Below are 24,836 nucleotides of genomic sequence, written 5' to 3'. Positions count from 1 at the left end.
CACACACTTTTTCCACTTCACTCAGCCTGCACAGTTGAGTTTAGTTATTTATGTGGCATCATGAGCCATCACCCCAAACTGAACCAGATCCTTCCACAAAGCCATTGCACAAACGTAACTCTTCAGTGTCTCTGACCTTCACAGTTTGCCAACGTAAACCAACGTGCTTACAAAAAGCAAATGCAAAACAGAACTAAAATCTCAAATGTTCTACCATATCCATCACAAAAATATTTTATTGAAACAGCCCTTTCCTTAGGCTTTGTAAAAAGCACATGCAAGACAGATTTATTTTTGTTCTGCCAATGGACAGTGTCCTCACCATCCGTGTATGTTTCTGTCAGCAGTGTCACTGTGGACAGGCTGTGTCAGGATATCAGATGTTACATTTCTATTTTAAATATACAAAGGACCTTGATCAAACTGATCTCTTTGTGCAGCTTTAACTATGAGGAACACACAAATGGTTTCACTACATTTAACTCCTTTGTTCTCCACTCTCAACAAGCCCAAGCAGGAAGCCTGGAGGACATATAAGGCACATAAAAAGAAAACAGCAGCAATTCTGCTACCCTTCTCCAAACTCTCTTGTGGGTATGTACCTACCCTTAGCTTTTTTTCTTGCTTGGCTCTGAAAAAAAAACAGGAGAAATTTATTTTCCTCTCCTAGGAGGATGGAAGAGCTGGTGGAATCATGACTGGCCAAGTGTGATCCTCAGCATCTGCAGTGAGCTGCTGCAGGATTCAGGACTGTGCACACAATCACTTGTGTGCTGCTGAGCATGCCAAATATACAAGCAAAGGATAAGGCAAGTCCAGGCATTGCCTGGACAACAGCTCTTACCTCAAGCCTGGGCTCGGTTTCTCCAAAGAGTACAAATACAGCAGCCCAGGTGTTTTAGAGGGAGTGCTGTCCATATTTTTAACATTTGAAAAAAAATTTTATTCTCAAACGAAAGGAAAAAATTTGCACAGAACTGAAGGACTTGCAGATACATCTTCCTAACTCGCAAGTGGTAAAAAACTACATAATGCCAATAAATCCCTTCCAGTTTGTTATGTGCAACAGCAAAGAATTGTACTTCACTTCCATTTCCTAGTAATCCTTCCAGCAGTAATTGTGGGGCTCACAAGGCCAGGCAGTTGTGCGTGTTTGCTGCCACTGAGAGGGCAAAGATTCATTAGTCACCAGGAGCACAGAACACACCACTGCAGCCTTGCCAGCAGTTCATTTTCCCAATCACTCTTCTCCCCTTCCCCCTCCCCCTCTCAAATTAAGATTCTGGATGTGTTTCTCAGTGAGCAGTAGCTAATGTCAAATTTCACAAGTGTAATGCCCTTCTGAGTTAGCTATCTGAAGAAGGTATGCCCTTTTAGGTGGAGTGATTTATTCTTATTTTTATTTTAAATACAGTGCTTTGGAGAAATTACCTCTAATTCTACTACTTTGAAGATGCTATCTCACAGGATTTTCACTTTGAGGGCTTGAACTCCTGGCAGGAGGCAGGATGGAAATCCTCTGTTCAAAAGCTTTGGGGCCTTCTGACTGACAGCTGAGCACAAGCCCCTGCTTATTAGCTGTATGTCACCATCTGCCACTATTCTGTAGCCCCACAACCTTCCAGTCACTTTTGAGCTGTACAGGAAAGCAAGATCTCAAACTAGGCCAATTATAATACTCTGCTAAAAAAAAAAAAAAAAGAAAAAAAAAGAAAAAAAAAAGAAGTGGTCTTTTGTAAAAGGTTTAAAAAGTAAGTCTCAAACATGTGCAGACTAACTCACAGGCAACAACAAAAGCAGACCTTTGTACTCTGCACACAGATGCTGGAAAACAAATCCTTGGAATACCTTCAAAGAAGCAGAACTAGAGGAAATTCACTTGAATGAGGAGGGAGATATAACACAGTTCTTGTGCAGAGGCTCGGCTGATCAAAGAACATCTCAAAATAAAAGGATGATGAACATGACGACAGGCAATGGGAAAAGGATTTAAAACCACTTCTGAATTACAGCCATTATTAAGAGCTTTTAAAATATAAAAAGAATCCCACAGTGCATCAAGACAAACCACCATACTGCCGAATCAACATGGGATGCTTTTCTCACCCTTCTAGAACAGCAAAACAAAACTGCTGTGTTCACACTGTGCCAGTGCAACATCCCCCACTGCATGTCTGAGCCCTGCTGTGAGGACAGCTCCCCATCCCTTTCAGGACTGTGGGGTGATGCCTTTACACTGCACTGAGCAGTCACAACCAGTGGCAGTGTTACCAGACCTCCATTAGCTGGACGTGGCTGAAGAGTCAGCTACGATGCCAAGAAGGTGGGCAGCTCTGTTCCCTGGAAACATGCACAGTGCTCTGCCTACATGAGGATGAAGCTGGTTTTGATGTGTTCAGTGAGGCTGTAGCAGTTCAACTAGGGATGGGCATGTACATCAGCAAACACAGAAACAAGGTTCTTGGAAGAGCTGAGGAGACCAAGACCACTGAATGTGGGACAACAAGGAAACTACAAAGACTGAAATCACCACAATGTGTCAGTTTTGAAAAGGCAGCAGCCAGGGCCACTTAAGGTCAATTAGTTTGACACCAGTCTGGATCAAAACAATGGAGAGGTTCAGTTATAGTTCCACTGACAGAAACACACAATTAATGCTGGTCAAGCTGGCTGTTACAGCAGGATGTCTAGTTCTGTCTTCTAGCAGGTCTCAGCAACCAAATCTGATGTCATTATTTCTCAGGGTAATGAATCAAAGAAAACCCACCCCAGTATAAGTAGCAGACGGTTTTTCAATGAAAGATGATCTATACCAAGTAACTCTCGGGGGAAAAAAAAAATTACCCAACTCCCTCGGACTTATCCATGCAGCACACATACACTATCAGAAGAAAAGGCTAGATGAAATAAAAATGTCATCACTAAAGAAATGCCTGCAAGGAGATCTGCTGGAGTCAGAACAGCCACAGTCCTATTCAACAGTTTCAACACAATCTCAGCAAGTAAACACCACATAAATATTGCCAGAGCTTTAGGCAGCAAATACAACACGTCCCTCACATATAATCACATGGATTTCTTGTGTACCCAAACCCATGGAAATAATTTGTACTGAGTGCAACCGAAACAAAAAACAGAAGGCTGTCACACTGATAGAATATTGTAAAGTAAAATTCAGGAGTTTTGGGCTTCAAACAATTCAAAACTCTGCCCCAGACTTTCTGGGTAACTACGGCCAAGTCATTTAGTAGGTCTATGTTTACGATATCTTCAGTAGTGCTGAAAAGGGAGTGATGGTAAGATACACATTAAAATTTGTGAAAGCATTCAGACCATGGTGTCACACCTAGCTGTATCATTGCCAACTTTTAAGCTGAAAGAACTCCCAGCCCAAATTTCCTGCTGCCAAAAGTCCAGAATTACCTATTTATGGGCATTGTATGCTTAATAAAAAAAAAAACAAACAAACAAAAAAACCAAACCAAAACAAAACAAAAAAAAAACAACCACAAGTCTGTTATATAATTGAAAATAGCTGTTCTCTCTTTGAAGGAAAAAAAAAATCACAATGTAGTAGTTTTGCTGACTTCAAGCACTACAAGTTAACTGGGAAGCACAGATTTTGATATGGCTGTATGGAGGCAGCACCAATTACCATGCCAGCCCCCAGATACATCACAGTTAGAAAAATGAAGTTTTTCTAAGTACAAAAGATAGTGTGTGTCTGCTTGTTCTTGATTCACCATGTTCACCCAGTAGTGAAAAATATAAATGAATCTCTGGGTGGTTTTTACTTTTTCATTTAGAGCATGGCATGTGAAATATAGGATACTTTAGGTGCTCTGATGATGGTCAAGAAGGCTGAAGAGCCTATGTGAAATATCACATTTATTGAGACAGCAGACTGAAAGACTGGAGATTTAAATTTAACTCCTAAATCTCAGACATCTTGAACAAATTCCTTGCACTTGTTTTCCTCTTAGAAAGGAGGAGGATTACACTCACCCTAATGTGGTCAGGAATCCATGTATGAGACACCACCATTCTAACTTCTGATACGACCCAACTGGATCAATCAGCTAACAGCCACCCCACACAACAAACACACTCCAGTTTAATTAAAAGGCTTAAGATTTCCATTTTCTATGCAAATAATGCAGCTACCAAGGATCATTTTGCCCCATCAATGCAAGATTCACACCAATATCAGATTTTTAGTAAAATCTCTTACCAATATACATCTCTGACCTAGCATGTATTTACACTAGTAAGAAATTTATCTTTTTCCTTTTGCAAGTTAGTTCACAAAAGCAAATAGCTGGAGATCATGAATTCCCAGGAACATGTCCCAGAGTGCATACAGACAGGGAAACCAAGTTTAATGACTCTGGCTGGAGAAACAACTCAACTGATGTGGAAAATGTAAGTTGGCTTTTATATAAAGGGTGCTTATACTTTTTTATTTCCTAATCACACTTTTAAAACTTAGGTAAGTCCTTGAGTGCAACAGAGCAGTCAGTTTAAGTTGAGATGAAAATGACCCACATTTTCCACTAGTTTTGTTGGATAGGCACAGGAGCCAGGGGCCAGGTGAACAGTGCCAGGGGGAAGCTGGCTGGGCTGCACTTGCCAGAGACAGCACAGTGGCACCAGGGACAGGAACCATCACCTCCTCATCGTGCTCATTCTGCAGAAGCAGCACTGGAGACAAAGGTGCTGCCTCTCACTAATAAATCTCTCAGTTATAAATCTAGATGAGATTTGCTCAGCAGCTGTGAGTGAGCCAGTCAGTGACAGCTTCTTTTCCAGCTGTGTGGGGAGATGAACAGCTGGAATTAAAAGCATTACTTGGGGACTTAAGGCAAGAGTTGGCTTTTTACCCCATAGCCAGTACTTAGGATTCTGCCTAAGAAACCAAAGAGAGAAACCAAATTTGGCTACTGGTTCCAGGTAGAAGTAGTCCCAGGTAGTAGCGACATGGTTCCCATGAAACCTGCCTTTTGGAAGGGAGGAGGGTCAAACACAGAAAAACTCACTATAATGTTTAAAAACCAAAATACAAATACTCTAATTCAAGGACCTAACCAAATTTTAAACATGTTAGGAACTAAGGCTGGTATAACCACACTTTATTACTGACCAGTTCTCCAAAGAATAATAAAAAGATAACCTTAGAGAGCTGTGCCATAGTGAATAAAAGCTGACTTACCTTTTACCCATAGGCTGAGTACTCATTCCTACCCTGGTCAGTGATGGCACTGATATCACCTACCAAGAGCATGGTGAAGCTCATCTTTGTAGAGCAGGGAATCAACAACTGTAGACCAAGCTATAATGTGAAATTGCAAAAGGAAAGAGAAAAAGAGTATATAAAACTTAATTTAAAATCTCAGTGATTACGTTTACAGGCCAGTTGGCAGCTCACTACTGAACTGGAGACAAATTTTAGAAAAACCTCCTTTATACTGGAGGGCTGCTACTGCTTTCACAGAGGACAGTATGTGACTTTGAGGCCATCTAGTCTGATCTGTGAAAACAAACTTTAGAGGTATCCAGACACTTCAAAGTTTGTGAATCTAGCAAAGTTTCAGGTATGTGGCTGTACTAGTTAATTTGTCTAAATCTTACTTTGAATTTGTTAAACTTCAGCTTCCAATCAGAATTTACTGAGCCTTTCTGTATAGATTACAAAGCTTTTTGATGAGAGTAATTCTTCAGCAATACCTGACACCAAATCACCTGGTAACCCTTTCTGTCTTCGGGCAGCAGAAGTAAACTGTCTGCTGCATTTCCTACAGACTCATGAATAAAACTACAGTGAAAATAACCACTACAATCACTCTAAGCTATAAAGCATTCACAAACCCAGTCTTTCCTACTGCAAAATTTGGCACCTTCAGAAAGCCTTCCTTCCTCAACAACTAAGCATAAAACACTAAAGTTACACAGTTAAGTTTGCAATTTCTCGATTTCTGGTTTTCCTGGAGAGCACTGAGACTTACTTTTCTCTTTTCTTTTTTTTTTTTTTTCTGGAAAGCACACATGCAGTATTTTCCCAAAGGAGAAAGTAATATATGCAAACTACAGTGTCAGTATGCTGAACACAGGAGGCCAAACAGGAAATGCCTAATAGGTAGGGCTTATGCACTACAAATGGATGATGACATGACAAATAAAAGGCAAGAGGAGTACACAGATCTTTTCATAATGTTTGACTGTGCTCAGAGGACACTGGCCCGACCCAATAACCTTGGATTTCCCTGATGTATGTAGTCTTAGCTGGAAAAAAATGACATCAGATCAAAAGAAGAGACAGATGAAAAACAAGAGCAAAAAAAATAATCTGAAGAATTCAAGGTCAGTAACAGGACAACATATTCCATGTTTGCCACAGAGCACACAGAAGAATCTCCTTTCTCAATGTAATTTTGCATTTGAGAAGCTTTTTTTAAAATGACCAGCAGATCAGACCCAAAGAACATTGTTGTTAAAAGGAAGGTGAAGTCTGCAGTTTCTGCAAAATTCTCAAGAACCTCCTTCAAAGTCATGCAAACTCTAAAAACAGTTCTTGTTACAGACATTATAACCTTCTTTCTCAGCTCAGCAATGATGCCTGTAATGTTTGTAATCCAACAAAGCACCAGTGATAACACCAAGGTAAAAACAAGAAAGCAGCCTATAGCTGGACATCAATGAACTACTATAAAGGCACAGAACTGTTTTTATTTCAAAACCAAAAGCCACTTCATTAGTAGAAGAAAATACCAGAACACAACAGAGACAAATAACAAGATGGGGAAAAAATAAAACCAAGAAAAAGCCCCAAAAGCATACAAGACATATGTGAACTTGTGCCACAAATGAACATTCAAAATTGAAACTGGAAGGAAATTCACTTGTTTCCTGGTTGTTTTTTTTTTTAAATCCTTCATGACAAGAGACATTGGAGACCTGTCCTTTCTCTCCAGCAGGTGTGGGGATACACTTATCTCAAGAGTTCAAAAGGAGAACAGACAGATACTAGATAATGTACTCAATCTAAAGTGCTCACCCAGTCTTCCCAATGTTCATTTAAAAAGCAACAATCCTGTATAAAAAGAACATTATTGACATAAAAGCAGAGGAAGAAGACAAATACAATGCTCTAAAGCTCTCTAGCTGGCATAAATTGGAGTCAAGACATTTCATCCTCCGGCAGAGTTCATCCACCCTTAAGCCTGGCCTGACTGTCCATGGTTACAAATCAAGTCTGCTGCAAGTGCAAATATGACAAAAAATTCTTCCTGTGGGGAAAGCTGGGTACTGTGTGAGGAAGGTCCTTTCCCACACAGATGTCACCACATTGCTTCCAAGTCCCACTTGTTGCACAGTCTGTTACAGTATCTGCCCTAATGGGGTATGTGGAAGGTGGCTCTGCACAAACCAGTTGTCATATTACATCTGCTTTTCTGGTATAAAAGACCTCCATGGCTCCCAGTAATGAAAGATTGGCTGTATATACAAAACAGTTCTGAAGTAGCATAAACATTTATCAGAGATTAGCATTTCAAGTAATTAAAAGCAGAGCTGCTGCTTGTTATGTATGTGAAATAAGACCATGCAGGCAAAATGTGATGAAGGCACTCGTGAATTAATTTTATACTGATCACAGTACATGATCAGTATAAAAAGCATCAAACAAGCAGCTAATTTTATTAAGTATACTTTAAACCATACTGGTATGAGACTGTTGTAATGGCAATCTAGAATTAATTTTTAATTTGTCAGGGCTGCTGAGAAGTTATGTATGAACAAGCTAATCTGCAGCCCCATGATGGACAGCATCAAGGAACTGAGCAGGTCATGAGCTGCAAGACATCTTCACTTCTCACACATACTGATACATCCTGAACTAACAGGATTATTTTGTATATTATTTTGTATCAATTTAGCAATGACAACTATAAACCAACTCAATAAAGAACTTTCAAATAGTTCACAAAGATTAAATAATTAATTTCTCAATAACCATGTAATGTAAAATATAACATCAATGAATGCGAAATATAATCAGCAACTCTTTTCAGCAAATAAATTTAGTTGCACTTTTAAGGTACTAATTTACAGAAATCATCTAAAGGTGATCAGCAAAGGCAGCAATCCCTCCAATCTTCAGGGGAATACTGCCAATTGCCATACACTCTACTGGACTCTGACTGAAAGAAAACAGAACAGAAAGTCACATTGCTAAAAGCAGAAGGTTTCACTTACCCTTCTCTCCATCTGAAATAAGATCTCTTTCTCCCTTTTGCACAACTGTCAAATTCCCCATGGCTTGGCTGAGTCTTAGCACACATCCATGATGATCACTACTGTCTACGGGGTCTCTAAGCTACAACACAAGAATTCCATACACAGTACATATTTTGGTACTAGAACAACATATTCTAACACATGCTAGTTACATATGCATGGGGGGGGAAAAAGCAACATCATCAGTCTGTGTATGTTTTTCTATACCCACTGCAATGTTAAAAATGCATGAAAATGGGTCTTTAAAATAGAGCTCAGTTTAAGAATATGGATTTCTGTGGCAATCATCCCATGAAATAATAACCCAGAAAGTGTTTCTTTCATATACAAGAAGCAGTACATAATATTTAAGCCAGTAATAAGTTACTTATTTTCAAGGACAAAAAGGCAAGCAGCTCACCATGGCTTCATACAGTCTACTGAACTCCATGTAGTTTGGAGTAAGAATAGCTCGCTGGTAGCCTTGAATAAGAGAAGGCTGCTGGGAAATGAGCCACAGTCCATCCTGCAAAACACAGTAAGAACATTTACTGAATAGATTCTTAAATGTTAAACCACTGTGACTGAAATAAAGAAAATACTTACTGCATCAATAATGATAGGAATTCCTTTCACTTTTGATTTCTCTATAATACCCTGCAAAAAAGGCAGATACTTTTAAGATGCTTGTTAATTTAGATTTCATAAGATCCAAACCAAATTCATACAATAAATCTGACCATGCAAGTTGTTTTTACAAAGTGATAGAAAAAAATCTGTTATATTCTACAAACTAATGTAGAACATTTTCATATCAGCAGGTAATTTAATAGTCACAATCTTTTCTCCCTGGTTTAAGTGTCCACAGAGTTGGTATGTGTATTGTGTACTCATGGCAAGGTTTTGGGAAGGGGAAGAGGGGCTACAGTGCTTCTCTGAGACACTGCTGGAAGCTTCCCTCATGTCCAACAGAGCCAATGCCAGCTCCAGGACAGTCCTGCCACTGGCCAAGCCAAGCCCACCAGCAACAGTGATGGGATCATAGGTTTAAAAACAGGATAAAGTAACTGAATCAATTGCAGCCAGAGAAGAGAGGAGTGAAAATATGTGAAAGCTACAGTCCTGCAGACATGTGAAGAAGAAAGAGGAGGTGTTTCAGGCCCTGCAGCCTGTGGTGCAGTTCATGGTGAGGCAGCTGTGCCCCTGCAGCCCATGGAAATGCACAGGGGAGCAGAGCAGGTGGATGCCCAAAGGAGGCTGTGACCCCACAGAAAGCATGCACTGAAACAGGCTCCTGGTAGGACCTGTGGCCCCATGGAGACAGGAGCCCACAGTGGAGCAGTCTGCCCCTGAAGGACTGTACCCCATGGGAAGGACTCATGTTGGAACAGTTTGTGAAGAACTGCAGTCCATGGGAAGTCCACTGGAGAAGTTTGTGCAGGACTGTCTCTTGTTGGAGGGACCCCATGGTGGAACAGGGGAAGAACGTGGAGCCCTGCCCCCAAGGAGGAAAGAGCAGCAGAGACAATATGTGATGAACTGACCAGAGTACCCATTTCCCAACCCCCTGCACCACTAACAGCAGGGAAATGAACAATTTTGGAGTTAAAATAGGCTCGGGAAGAAGGAAGGGGTGGAGGGAAGGTATTTGACCATTTAGTTTTATTTCTCATTATCCTACTCTGATCTCATTTGTTATAAAACTCAATTTCCCCAAGCTGAGTCTGTTGCACACACTTCAACATAACAGTAACTGGTGAATGATCTCTCCTGTCCTTATCTTAACCCACAAGTCTCTTGTTGTATTTTCTCTCCCCTGTCCAGCTGAGGAGGAGAGTGACAGAGAAGCTTTGATGGGCACCTGGCACTCAGCCAGGGTCAACCCACCACAAACAAGCAAACAAACAAGCAATCTCACCCACTCTGCCTGCTGTAGGAGGCATGTAATGCCAACACAAATCACACATAGTAAACATACATCTCCAATTAAAAAAAAACCAGAGAAATCCCAGTGAGTACTGCCTTGATAGAAATCTACCAATAACTATAATAACTAACTTCAGTTGCTTTGCTGCTGACAGCCCCACTGCAGGATTAGTTTATGTACAAACAAACATCTGAGATGAGCAGTATGCATGATGTCATTTCACCTGTGTGTCTGGAGGTTTCATGCTTTGAAAGCAAAACCAAGGTGGCCCAGGCAACAGACCATTTGTAAAAGTGTTCTTTCCAGCAAGCAGTATCTCTGAGCAGACTGTCTGCCCTTGTTCTCCCGCCTAACCCAGCAGCAGCAATGACTGATCCTCAGGCTTTTTAATGAACAGTGGCCAACAGTCAAGTTTTCTTCAGCACTGGTTATTACTAACTCATCTTTGAAGCTGGAGGGTTTATCTTATCTTTTTCCTGTATAAGATAACAGAGCATGGTATCCATCTGAAATTTTAATTAATTTTGAATGTTATTAAGCTCTTCAGATTAGCTGTCATACAGCACTGAGCTTCACAGGTTAGCAAGACATGATGTAAGGAATAAGAAAGCAATTTTTAATTAATATTCAGGGTACTGAACATCTCTCTTTTCTTGTATAATGGTCAAAATAAACACCACCCACCTAGGTCCCTGTAAATTATTACATATGACATATACATATCCTTACAAGCATTACTACCTGACTCTGATTTTTCCAATACCAATGGAAAGTATTTCCCTTCCATTTTCTTTGTTGGGCACTGTCTGCAGTTTGGAAGCATGCTCCATATCCACTGCTCCAAGCCTGAGGACTTGTCTCAACACACAGCTGCGGCTACAGCAGAAGCTGCTAGAGAACAGAAACCTTTCCAACAGAGACCTGCACAACTTGGGCTGTGTGTCAGACTGCCAGCTGCCTTTCTGCTTTGAGATCCCTAGGGAACACCACAGTCTTCTCTTATACTCAGCTACCTGAATAATTTTGAACCAATTGCAAGTATGAGTTTTTACACAACTCATACTGTTCAGCTACTGCTAAGTTATTCAAATTTACTGGCAAGCACACTTAACAGCTGTGTGAGGATGGAGTCTTAAAACATACCTACAATTAACTGCGGCATTCTGAAAACCAGAGTACCTTACTATCAAAGCTTTCAAGAAATGTATGAGAGAGTAATTTCTTAATTCATTCATGTTAATCTGCACAGATGTGTACAGCTCAGTTTCCCTTCACAGAAGCTGCATTGCTTTGCCCCTGCTGTGTTAAGTTCATTAAGAATTATGTTTAACTTGGCTCACTTTGTAATAATAAAACAAGGCTGTGGATCTAGCAAGCAGATTTTGTGTTTGCTGTTTGTATTTTCCTTGTATAAATGCATGTTACAGATCCAACAGCTCAATTATTTTTGAATGATACTAAGCTCTTCTGATAAGATATCATAGGGCACTGAGACCCAGATCTCAGCAAGCTCATCCTCCCCCAGCATTTGAAGGTACAAATACCTTTTGCTGCAGCCTGGTTTTCTAACTGGTTAGAATACTTTTGTACATTAGCAGCTTCAGCAAACTCCTTCAGTACACTTAAAATGATTACTGCTCCACTTCCCACTAATATGAATCACCAGTTTATTCTAGTATGTCAACTTCAGTAAGCCAGCCTTTCATGACACTTGATGTTCTTAAACTAAAAAAGATTTCCCCAACAGAGTCAGTAAGGAAGTCTGAAGGAAGACACCAGATCACAGGAGTCCTTATCCTTCCAAACTGTTCTCTTAAATGTATTATAAGCAATCTAGGGAAGGAATTTTGCCAAAATTCTGTTCCCAAAGAAGCTGAAGTTTGGCAGTAGCTGTTATTGTTTGGCCCTTTTTCATGTTTCCTCATAACTGTCATCTTGGTTACTGGAATGTCTCACTCTCTACTAAAGAAGCAGTCCTGAAGATTCATGGTATACCAAAAGAATGTATGTATAAGACCAAAAAAAACAAAAGTGGAAGTTACAAAGCATGACTGTATCTACAGCTAAATAGCATCTGGAAGGTCAGATCACTGGTACATTCAGAGAAATAAGGCATTTTTTTCCTAATCATGTTTTGAGTTCCTACCTCTCTAGCACATCCTCCACAATCCTGAAATATTTGACCTCCACTCTAATTTGACCTCCTCCTCTTGCTAAGTAAAACCACTGGGCAAGCAACTTTTATTTTGTACCAAGTCTCTGAGGTATCAGTTTCTAATCTAACATACTGAATGATCTTTGCTTGTCCTTCCTCTCCTTATAAAACAAACAATCAGGGGATACAAAGTTGTTTGTCTTATTTAGAAAACTAATTTTTATTAAAAAAAAAGCCAACCAGTAAGAAACAAACAAACAAACAATCAAAGCCCCTATCCCAATAATTTTCCTTTCCTCTTCCTTCCTTAAACCTGGAGAGAAACTGCTTGGAGATAGACAAGGAACCTCACAGAGGAAGTTCTGGGGAGGGAAGGGGTGATTTCAAAACTGCAATAAGCCAGTAAAGATCAGGGATCCCCCCTAAGACACCACATTTATGGGAGAAGCCCTATTTCCTACTGATTGTGGACAGGACCATGGGAGAGCAGTTCATCCCATACAGCTGAGACACCTCACTCAGGGTGGGATGAATAGCCAACAGACATACCTGTCCCTCCTCAGCTGTCACAGGGGGTGCAGAGACACTTTACTGTTTTATTTTTAGACACCAAGAATTAGGTGAGATGAAGCCCACTTTTAAACACTCTATTTCTGCAAATACCGTATTTTAAAAAAAACCCTTAAATATTTGCATTAACAGGAATTTATGGCAATAATGGCAACATCCTCTGTGCAGAGTATTAACAAAAATCAGTTTTCACTTGTATTTGTACCTTGGTATTTGGCATGGACTTTTTTTGGCTAGTACCTGTAGATACAGAAGAACCTTCACTGTTAATTGCCCAGTTAATACAGCTCAAGCTAACTCTGCTTTCACACCAAAACCTATTTAACAGTTCCTGACAGAATTCTATGTATCAGCAGAAAATATCTCTTCAGTTTTATCCAATGTAACAATTATTTCTATGGGAAAGGATTTAGAAGAGAACATTGACAATTAAAAATACTGAGACATGTCACTAAGACAAAAGCTGAAACAAAACAAAAAATCAAAACACCATTGACAAGTGAACAACAGCAACACATACAGATGTCAATGATAAGCCCAAGATATCACCTCTTCCCTTCAAACAGCATTTTGAATATTAAGAATTTGAGAATTCTAGCTCCAGGATAGCCCACGGAAGAAACTTTCTGTGCACAGAATGTATTATACTTATATTTATGTATAACAGTGGTGGTTCAGCTTGGAGCAAGGCAGGAGAATTCCTTCAGTTCATTCCTAAGCCCTGAAGGACATCCAAAACTGAAGCACTGGATTCACAAGGCAATCTTGGCACAACTCACAAAGAGAGAGGACAATGATGAGAAGGTTGTTGTCACCCAACCTTATGACCTACAGCCACACTGTGTAGGTAAGATATCAAAGACTGAAATTTGGATCCTTCCTCTGCAATTCACAGCCAGGGCCAAAACTCAGCCTCTTACATTGAGACTCTTAATAACAGGGTTTGGGCAATCTCTTGCTAGAGATATTCTTCTTTGTACCAGCTGGCTAAATACTTGGCAGTCCTCTGAAAGAGTGATTCAACATTTGCGTGAGAAAGGGAAAAGAGGTGTCAACCCCCTCTCATTAAAATCAGTGATGATTAACTGTATTGCTGGACTGCAGTACTCATGCTAGAACAAATCTGTACCAGGAGTTTCCTCTCCTAATAACAAGACTAAATCTGAAGCTTCTATCCTCATTAAGCCAAAGAGGAAATTACCTGGGATTCACACATCCCACGAAGATGCTCTATGGGACAAGCTCTCTCACAGTTATTATCATTTGTTAGCAGCATCAAATACTTGACATTTAGAATTGCCCAAAATAGTATTTCAGTCATTGCAGTTTTTGGTGGTGGTGGTGAAGAGGAAGAAAGCCAGAGACGGTAAAATTAACCTGAATCTACTCCTACTCTACTCTTGAAATACACTGTTTCCTGAAAAAAACCTTTTTCTTTGACTCATTATTCAGGATTTTTACACAAGCAGCCTACTTAGTAAAAACTGAAAAAGAACTTGTCACAGTAGAAACCATTGGTCCATCTGAGGAAAGGTAACACTTCACTGTAATTTCAAAAATTTACAAAGTAAGAATGAAAAATTAATCTGTTTTCATTATTTTTTATTGTAATGGAAACTATTCCCTTAAATGCAATTTATTCATTGTAATAGAAATCTGTTTCCTGTCCCAACTCTCACATGAGAATTTTAAAACAGATTCCCAAGCCCAAATTCCAAACTTTAAAAGAAATCCAAAATCCAAGGCTGAAACACAAAATAAGCAAAACCACCAAAACAAAACCAAAACACACCAACCGTCACACTTCCCCTAAAAAACCTGAAACACAAAACCCACAACACATGGATACCTGTACAACACAAGTGCAGAATTATTCAGGGTGGAAAGGACTGCAGGAGGGAGAAGCCTGAAGGAACAAATGGACAGGACACTGCTGAAAGAGGACACAGTAATGCAGAAAAGCATGATGTGATTGAACCATTTGACAGTGCAGCTGTGCTGTGAAACACAAGATTCTGTACTAATATGGACATCCAGGACTCCTGCACACTTCCACAAGTATTATGGAAAAGGGAATGGGGCTGAGATGAGCCACTGGTTTTAAGAAATAGCCACGTGGAGAATAATGGGGAACATGTGAGGGAAAAATAAATTGCTGTGGAGCTCCTGAATACAAGCAAAGGATCCCTTATCAGCCATGGAAGTCTTCACAGAGCAGCCTCTCAGAGGCCCCAGGGGGAGAATTTACCTGTTCACTCTCCCAGGAGTGCCCACAGCCTCTTGGAAAGAAACTCTGCAGTCTGGACTTCTGCACCCAAGTCCACGAGCCAGCAATAACACCCATCCTATTTATGCTGCCCACATGGAACAGCATAAAAGCTGATCTTCCACAGATCCACAGAAAAGACAATTATGTAGGTTTGCCACACCTAAGTCAGATATACTTTTCAGCTTTTTTAATTAGATGTGGATTAGCAGAGGAATGCCTGCAGTGACTTTTAATATATTAATATTTTTGTCACTACTTATGTTCTTCCTCATGAGCTAGTTCAGCTACAGAAAACTTTGGCATTTGGTGTTTACAAAGGGAAGAATCAGGAAATTAGAACCAGTCATTTAATTATAAGATTGAATTTTAATGAAATGAAGAGAAAACCAGACTAGCGGAATATATAAAGCAACATCAATCCCAAAACAGTAATTAATTTTCACACCATCATTTTTCTACCTTGCAAAGAAAAGACTGCTTTACTTGACATCAGCAATAAACACTGCATTTCCTCAGTCCCTTCACAAGTCATATCTTGACCCACTCTCAGGAAAAGTCTTATTCATGTTCTCAAAAAGAAATTCAAGCCTTAACATGCCATAATAATGGACAGTATTGACTAAAATGATATCCAAACTCTTTAGGAAGCAGTGCCTTCAGCCCACTGAAAAGTGCACTCCACTGCAACCTGCAAATGCTGAGTATGTAATTACACACTCTGGTTTGGTAAAGACATGCAAATGTGCATAACCTGGCATTGGGAGTGGCAGTCCCTTTCACAAAGAACCATCTCCTGAAAGCTAGGATCAGAAACTGCTGCTGAAACTGCTGAAACACCATCTATAATTGCTTATATTTTCTGCATGGATGCTGCTCCCATCCAGCAGTCCTGAATCCATGATTTTGTCTGAAACGGGGAGATAAAAGAAAAAAGAGCCAAAATCTTCCTGTAAATGCTGCAGCTCGAAGCATTTCCACACATCCTCCTCCCCAAGGTGACCGGGAGGAACAAATAAGTTCCACCCCAACACGCTGCAAATCGATTCCTACAAATAGGCACTGAAAGCCCTAGGAAGCATTTCTTGCTTCAAGTCTAGATAAATGCAGAGTTAGCAGGGACTCAGCTGCAATAGAGGTCAGGATGCAGCTCTCTGGTGGAGATGCCTGGAAAATGGGCTTGGCAAGCAGGAATTTACAATCTTGCACAGCTAGAAGGAGGCAAATAGCCCAGCACAGGCTGTGCTTGAGGCTACAGCCCTAGCTGGCAGGGGGGAGAAGCTTCCCTTAATATATTCTATTTGATGCAAGAAGTTTGGAAAACATTAAGAATGGAGTTCTACTGTTTGAGATTCTTCCTATTAGAGCCATATTTTCAGACATTTCAAAACTGGTTTTAGGCTTTTATTGACTCACTGATTAAAATGTGCAGTTGTCTCTTAAACTGCACAAACTGACCCAAAGACTCATCCTCCTTTCAAAATTCAGCAAAGACAACAAAAATCTATCTTCGTGGACAAGATATATATATATATATATATATATATAATCTTTAACTAGCCTAATTGCCTGACTTTTACTTTATGTATTTCTGTATGCATACCTGTCACAAACTCATTAATTGCTTCACTAAGTGCTCAAACCTTATGAAAGGAATGATCGCCACTTGTGAATGAAGAGTCACCTAATAGACATGAATATCCCTGCTCTAGCACAAATAGGTTCTTCATCTCGTGGTTTATGCTCCATTCAATTAAGTCTTTTGTCTTTTAACTGTAGTACCACATGCTAGGCCCTGTGTTCCAAAACAGATTTTCAGGTGCACAGCAAAATGTTTCACTTAAGCCAGGCAGAGTGTGAGAAGGACTCTACCCCTCCACACCATCAGGCTCATTAAACGCTTTGGGAGATGTTAGAAGCTGTTACAAATAACAAAGCTGAAGACACTGTAGATGTCAGCTAATCAAAACTGTTCTACTCTACATTAAAAAAAACCTGAAAATTATTCATTTGTAGATTCCTTCTAAAAATTAGATCACTTGCCTTGAGCATGGAAGAAAACGGTAACTAACAGTTTCTTAATATCAGCTTCAATCACATGCTAAATTCCTGAAGAAGTGACATAAGCCAAAGTAATGCCTGAACACAATAAGAAAAACCAAAGCCTCTGAAATACTGTCCTAGTTACAAAAAAATCCAGAGCACTCCTTTTTGCCTGTGCTCCCCCAAAACCATGGTCAACCAGAGACCATTTGAGAAGCTACATTTATACATACATTTCAGCCCTTAAAAAACATGACCATCCACTTTTAGGTATTAATCCTTTTTATTGCAATCTAAAGTATAAATATCTACATCAGAATAAATAAAAGCAGTATTTTTTTTCATGTTCTCATTCACTTAATGTTCACTGACAATTAAAACGCTACAAAATTTCCAATTTATAACTGTTTATGTTAACTAGATTTGGCATCAGATATTCATGGTCAGCTGTTGGCACTTTGTCTTAAATAAACATAAACTCAAAACTAACTTGTCATGCTTAAAATGAACTTAATGAACTGAATTTATCACTGCCAATTTCTTTTTAGGGTTTCTAGCTGAATGAGCTCAGAAAGAGTTGAAAAGATATCCAATACCAGTATTTTGCTTACAAATGCTTTTGAGTATCAAAATCAAGTTAAACAACAATATAAGCCTACACACAGAAAGCAAATAAATATCCCACTTCACTGTGAATGACTTTCATCAAGATCCATTACACATATCAGAAATAAATTCTGTTTGCAAGCTACATAAACCTGTATTTAAGGTACTGTTAGCATATATTCAAACACTATTTTTTTAATCAAGACATCTGTGAGCAGGCCACAGAATACTAACAGCTCTTAGCTCAACCAGCAGTAGTTTCTTGCCATAACCAAGAGGGCATCTCTGCCTTGAGCTGGTGTTCCCCAGCTTCATCCACACCAGTAACACCATCACAAAGACCTGCATTCTAACCCAGCAACTGCCCCACCTTATGTGACAACATCCACAAATTCTGAGTCTCATCAGGCCTTCTGAAAGCAATGAAGCTTGGCTAGCTGGAGATCAGTTTGTCACTGGATTCTGTCTGTGATATGTGCATCAATGCTGGGCCTTGGGTGAGGGCTGACAGCACACACATTCTCACAGAGGGCACACACATCCCACTGTGCTGCCCTTGCAGTACCCCAAACACAAAGTTCCAGCTACCTCACCTCCTCCTAGCTGAGGGCTGAGAAGAGAAAGAGGCATGCCCTTGCTGCTACTTCAGTTCCTTATGAACTGCTGCATCCCCACAGCAAGAACCTCCAAAGGGTATCAACAGGGAGGAAGCAAATGCACATGACACACACTAAAGAATGAAGTTTCTGGAAAATAATTGTGCTGATTTGAGTTGCCATGAGCAGTGACTCCAAACAATAACACATTCAGTTGGTTCATATTTGTACATGGTGGTAGGTAGGCAATACTCATCTGTCACCTGCAACATTCACCTGGAACACTTCTCAGGTGTCTTACACAAACAGAACTGAGAGGGCTAGTAGACATCAAGAGGAAAATCCTTTTCAAGGCCCACAGTGACAGATTCAACTCCAACAGACCTATATGATAACAACAGGTGGCCCTGTATTCTGCAGAGCTCTTCATCTTGCAGAAAAGTAGTGCAGATATGTAGTGAGGCACCTGGTCCCATTCTCACAACTTATTAGAGCTGTGAAGTGTTGCTTAAATCTTGAATGCATGAGGCTTGAAAGGAGGAAAATAATCCAACTAACCAAACACAGAAAGGCTGATGCCTCAGTCAAGGTGGGAACTGAGAATCCACACACCTGAAAATTTCAAATGGGCTCTCTCTGGGCACACCTGATGGAAATGATCTTTGACAAGGGCCCAAACCTCTCTCACCATCTAGATGTTAACTACAGCCAAGACACTTTAACATGACCTTAAGATGACGTCACAAGGGGTGGAAAATGAGATCCTGAAATTTATATCCCAAGAGATAGTGGAGATCTTTAAGGACAAATGACTGTCTGAAGGAAGCACTGCAGGACAAGGAGGCTGAGGGAAGAAAAACAGCAACAGGCACAAATGGCAGCTAAACAGGGCCTCAGCCAAAAGAAAACCCAGGCTGGTAGTCCTGACATGTTCTGGAAGCTAAAACAAAGACTGAGAATTGAGCAAGAGGAACAAGCATATGGTTTGAGAACCCAGTCAATTTCATCATGTAATCTGAATTACACAGAGCTGTTCTTGCCATTAATCATTACCTCTCTCCTACAGGAGGAAAGCAAGCATGCTTTGCTGAAAACAGCATTCTGACTTCAAGCAAGACAGGAATCTGGAAGACCAGGGTGCAGGACTTGGGGTTCCCACTTCAAGGAGAGAGGCAAGGAACCCAGTGACAAGAAAGGAAGATTTTAATGTGGAAGAATTCAGTTAAGGAGAGGTCTCTTTGTAAGGATGAATGCTTGTCTGTGTGATCCCTACAGTAACTGCTATCCCAGCAGCAATCCTGTATCAGTCCGTCTGGCCTCAAAGCCATAAGGAATAGGGGAAAGGAGATGACAAGAGGATGGAAACTGATGAAGGACACAGCTCACCCTGTAACTGCCTAACTGCTAGGTGGCAGCAGAATGCAGAACATCCTGGAGCATTAGGCAGCATCTCCTGCTCTCCCAGGAGGCTATGCAAGGAACATTATTTTTAATCAAGTCCTCTCAGAAGCTGCACTCATCACCCTGCAGCAGAGGAACCTGGCTCTCTCACAGACCCAAGAAACAGCTCTTGATGGTACAGGCAGAAATTTCCCTACTTCCCAGCTTTTCCTAAAAGGAAAATCAGATCACAGTAAAGCCAGAAGTGCAAACATACATGCAACAGCTGAATGAAGTAAATTGCGATTGGTAGATATGATAGGGACGTTACACTGCTGCTGTGGGAAAACAAGGAGAATATCCAATACCCTTGGAAATATGCTGCTTCTAAGCAGAGGACAGTCATTGGGGTCTTGGCCTTGCTTCCACATAGCAGCTAAAGCACCAGCAGCAGCACTCCAACTGAGCTGAACTCAGTGACATAACATACTGGTATCTCTGGCCAGAATCAGTCATGGACACTGAAAGGAATAAACAGATGGCCTGATGCTCCCAACAAGAAAGCTGACATCGTGGCCAACTCTCACATCAGACATGGTAACAGCATTTCAAAAGTCTGAAGTAGTATGGGGAGCAGAAATGCTTCAATCTGCATACTCAACAGCTGAGAAGTGGAGCAGAAATGTGTTTTTGCTCTTTTCTCTTGAAGAGAGACTGCTTGGACTGCTTATTTGCTTTGGAATTGGAAGGTCTAACCAGGCTGAGACTAGAATTGCCACATCTGCAAGGGATCCAGGTGTACAGCTATCAGGACACAACAAATGCTTTCTTTAGGGGAATTTTCTGAAGCTGCAGCTCCTGGCCTCATAAACCCATGGCTCGAAAGCTCTGACAGAGCATCAGCTCCAAGCAACTGAGTAACAGCATGGGAGGGTTCTGGCACAGACCCACACAAGTGGCTTGTAAAAGGAGGATATAACTTGCATAGTAGCTTCTTGTAACAGGACTTGTAAATGGAATTACAGCCAAACCCACAAAATTGCAGGAAACCAGTAAATATGTATTCAGACACTATCATAGTGCTCAAGGAGAAAAACATCAAATCAAAGGAGACTGATCACAAGGTGGGTTTTTTAAATCAGACTGTTGAAAGGAGCTCAAATGCCACAGTGAGCAGTGCAGGCGTTAAGAATGAGGGAGGCAGGTGACATACTAAAGATGCTGAGGAAGCAAAGCATTCTTTGATCTGGAGATGATGCACCATCTGGTCAACAAGCACTCAAGCTATTCCACAACAAAACACTGTCTCTTGGCCATATACCAGAAATTGAAGGTTACAGCACTAGTAATTAATTTCTTAATTTCTCAATGCTCAGAAGAGGGAAGCAGCCCAAACACATGACTGTTTGGAGAAGCACATTAATTGGAAATGTGCTGGCACAATACTGACAAGAACTGACATAAAAACAGCTTTAGAGAGATGCCAGAACTCGATGCCTCAGCACCTTAGTGGGACAGAAGGAGAGAGAGGGGAAGCTCCATCTCACCATCACTAGCACTGATACAAAACCCTGACTAGAAAGCAGACACCCACCTACCTCCCAGCCTGGTGTTCACACGCGCCACAGTTAGCTTAAAGGGAAACCAGAAAACTTTACACCAAGCCGGCCTCCTATAAAAGTTTAAAATAGTAATGCTATCACCTCTTGTTTTTTTTCTTGACACTTGAAATTTGCTGTTGGAGCAGGAGGGAGACTCATCTTTCCCTCAGCACAGAGAAGCACCACTCTCCCTCAGACAGGCAGCCAGGGTTCACTTGTCCCCAGTGGCATGTTAAAAACCTCAGCACTGGGTAACTAATGAACACTTACACAACTACAGTGCAGACAAAGAACTTGAGCTTTAATGTGACTTGAAATTAATAAGGCCAGATCCACAGCTCATATGAATGTGCCCTGAGATTTTAGCATGAAGTAACTTCCAAAAGCCTTCTCTTTACTGGCTGGGTTTGTTTCTTTAAGCTGGCTTTCACAGGACAGCCAAACTGAAGTAAAAGTATGCTTGTAATTCACTAGGAAAGCAATGTTATTTTTAGCAATGAGGAAAAAACTACAATCAAGAAATCTTCCAGATACTTCTGTAGTACAGATAAGCACATAAACCCTGGATGGAATTCTGACATAAAAGAAGCTTATCTCAGCTATTCTAAATGAACTCTTATTTTCTTTTGTTTAAAGTTGTTCTCCTTTAGGAAAAAAGCCCATCAAACTTATTTTTTTAGAAAAAAAAAGAATTGTGTCAAGTATTTTTTCTGTAAAAAATATTTCTGAAAATAATGTTTTCAAAAAACTAATAAAATATGTTTAAATTTCTCAGTCATAATACAATTTGATTTCTTCATCACTTGTAATAAATTTATTTTATTTTCTAATCTTTATTACTTTTGCAACTCTTTATCATAATATATACATTTGCCGTCCAAAAAGAAAATTAAAGAAGCAAGAAACTCCAATAGCAACTTTCTCTAACAAAATCCTAGCAAAACTACCTTTCATAGTTTTCAAGGTATTCTAAACACTTGGATAGTGTGGTCTCCAGTCTCTTGCCTGCTCTGTTTTGTGATTTCACTGTGTAACTGTCACCATTTCTGTAAATTATATTAATTTCACTTGTTAGTGCCACTGACTAATTCAGTAATACTGGTCAGGAAAAAAAAATTTAACTTGTACAAAGTTAGACTGACATTAGACTGAAAGACACACTTTGAACACACAAAGATGTTTTGACAGTAATACAAAACATCATTGGGAAGATGGTCCAAGTACATATTATTTAAAGTAAAAGACTATCTCATCTCCTGTTTGAGCTCTCCACTAAGGCTTGACAGAAAATAGGATTATCTCTTTATCCAAAGTAGAAATCTGCAACATTTTATAATTAAGAGTATTATTTCTTATAGCAAGAGGACCCAGTTCCTGTTCTTTGGTGCATCTGATACGAGCTGTCAAAAATTATGAACTCAAATCCATATTTATGTACTTACAGCACAGGTGCTTTGAACCTAAGAAAACACAGAGCCTTTTATCTAGATATGCCAACACCTGTTTCTTAATTCTTGACTTTGACAAGCTAAACAAAAGCAAATCAGAACGACCATACACGTGCCTAAAATTCAGACTGAAGGTTACAGTTTAACAGTGAAGGCCATGGATAAAAACGGTAGTTGTCAGTCAACAATATTTTATTAAATTTGATATTTAGCAACCATAACAGAAAGAACATTTGTGTAATGATATCAAATACAGGAATGGTTAATACAATTCAACATGAAGACATAGGATAAAATGTCAGTATGCACATTACCTTAGCGTTCTCCAGCAGAACTTCATCTCTACCTAAGCCAGGTCCTATGACAACCGAGTGCAGCCGTGGTAACCACTTTTCCACCTCATGGACAGCATTGGGACTATCACTACAGGGAAGAATGTGGGAAAATAAAAGTTTAAAAAGGCTTCATTTTAGTATACTTAGAAACTGAGTTTAAGACACAAGATAGAAAGAAGTATTTTCTATCTTGACAGAGTCAGGCAATTTTATCCTCCAAACTACCAAGAATCTGTGACCCAGAAATACAGGAAATACAGAATGGCTTTCCAAATAGCTAAAATGAAAAATTTTTCTCCATTCATTCTTTATGGGATACCACATAAAAATGAGGAAGTAACTGCAAGTATCCACTACAGCTGTTACAAAATAAAAAAATAAAATCCAAGCAGGAAACCAACAATTTTTAGTGTCTGTCACAATTCCCTATTTACTGCTTCTTTGCAGAGGTTATACCTTGGAGAGAGATCTACCATCTCGCAGGTATATATTGCAGCTTGCTGGAAATGATGCAATTGTTTATTACCCCACATGGCAGAATGATAAATCTACTCATATGCTTTTTTGTCAGTTGCTTCATAAGAATTTGTTCCAACTGAATTACAGCCAAATTGTCCTCTTTCCCCAAAAGGCAACAGGAGAAACAAGCTATTCAGTATGGGCATTATCTGCTTGTAATGCTTAAAATTTCTATGGCATTCTGTTTTTTGTCTACATTGGAAAAATGATGAGAAAATTCACTGCCAAATATAGCTGCCACAATACAGCATTCAGTCACTGACCAGAACTGTTTATTTTGTTCTGATCAGTTTTGTTGTGTAAATAGGTCAGAGTATTTTGAAAGCACTGCCCAGCATTTGCAGTTAATCCTTACTGACAGTATGGAGTGAAAATTTAGCCTCCCTCCCCCCCATCTCTGACATTGGTGACAACAATAAATGAACATCCTAACTGAAGCACAGGGGAATAAAGCTCCCTGTAGGCTGAGCAGGGGGGTACTGCCTCCCAGTACTGCCCAGATTATTGTAAGCCTGCAATAGTCCAACAAAGCTGTATTATTACAGATGAAAGCCACTGTATGGTTTTCATAACCAACAGCTGTCCTGATGGGATGCAGCACTTGGGAACAAGTGTTTAGGTTGTGTCTGGCAGAATCAGCAAATTCCACAATGATTCCTGCAAGTGCCAGGCAGCAGCCCAAAGCTTTTGCAGCTGCAGGGAGCGAAGCATCCCGCTCAAGGGCGCAGGGATGTGGTGCCTGGCTGCAGCCCAGCGACCCCTCTGCTGACAAGAGCCGCCTCCCAAAGCCCAGAGGAGCCCTGTGCTGACACCACAAAACAGCTCTGTCAAAACAAGGCTGCTGGGTGGGAGCGACGACCCTGCAAGGGCAAGGGAGGCAGTGAACACGCACACAGGACATCGCTGTCCCTGGAGCAGTCCCTGTTTCAGCAAGCTGAACTTCTTCCATTTGAGCACTGCAGCTCCCTCCCTCCTCCTCTACCTCACATGGAAACCAACTTGACAACTGTTAAACAGCTCACTTTTTATTTATCTCTGTACAATCACCTATCAGTTCATGATGTAGATAGAGGCTGGAAATAAAAATTATTCAAGAAATAGATAAAGCACTATTAAAAA

General features: G+C 40.2%; 1 protein-coding gene across 1 annotated transcript in view; it reads right to left on the bottom strand.

The window, feature by feature from the left end:
• The window catches only part of NAXD (NAD(P)HX dehydratase), a 50,460-nt gene that overhangs the window by 5,093 nt on the left and 20,531 nt on the right, over positions 1-24,836 (bottom strand). The window contains 4 exon segments of the mRNA XM_039714211.1: positions 8,251-8,371; positions 8,693-8,797; positions 8,878-8,928; positions 23,178-23,286. Of these exon segments, the coding sequence (XP_039570145.1) occupies positions 8,251-8,371; positions 8,693-8,797; positions 8,878-8,928; positions 23,178-23,286 (386 nt within the window).

The sequence above is a fragment of the Passer montanus genome, unplaced genomic scaffold (assembly GCF_014805655.1).
Source record: "Passer montanus isolate IOZ18808 unplaced genomic scaffold, ASM1480565v1 scaffold3, whole genome shotgun sequence".
Lineage (NCBI taxonomy): Eukaryota > Metazoa > Chordata > Aves > Passeriformes > Passeridae > Passer > Passer montanus.
The sequence above is the reverse complement of the archived record's forward strand: the minus strand, read 5'-3'. Positions and strand labels throughout refer to the sequence as shown.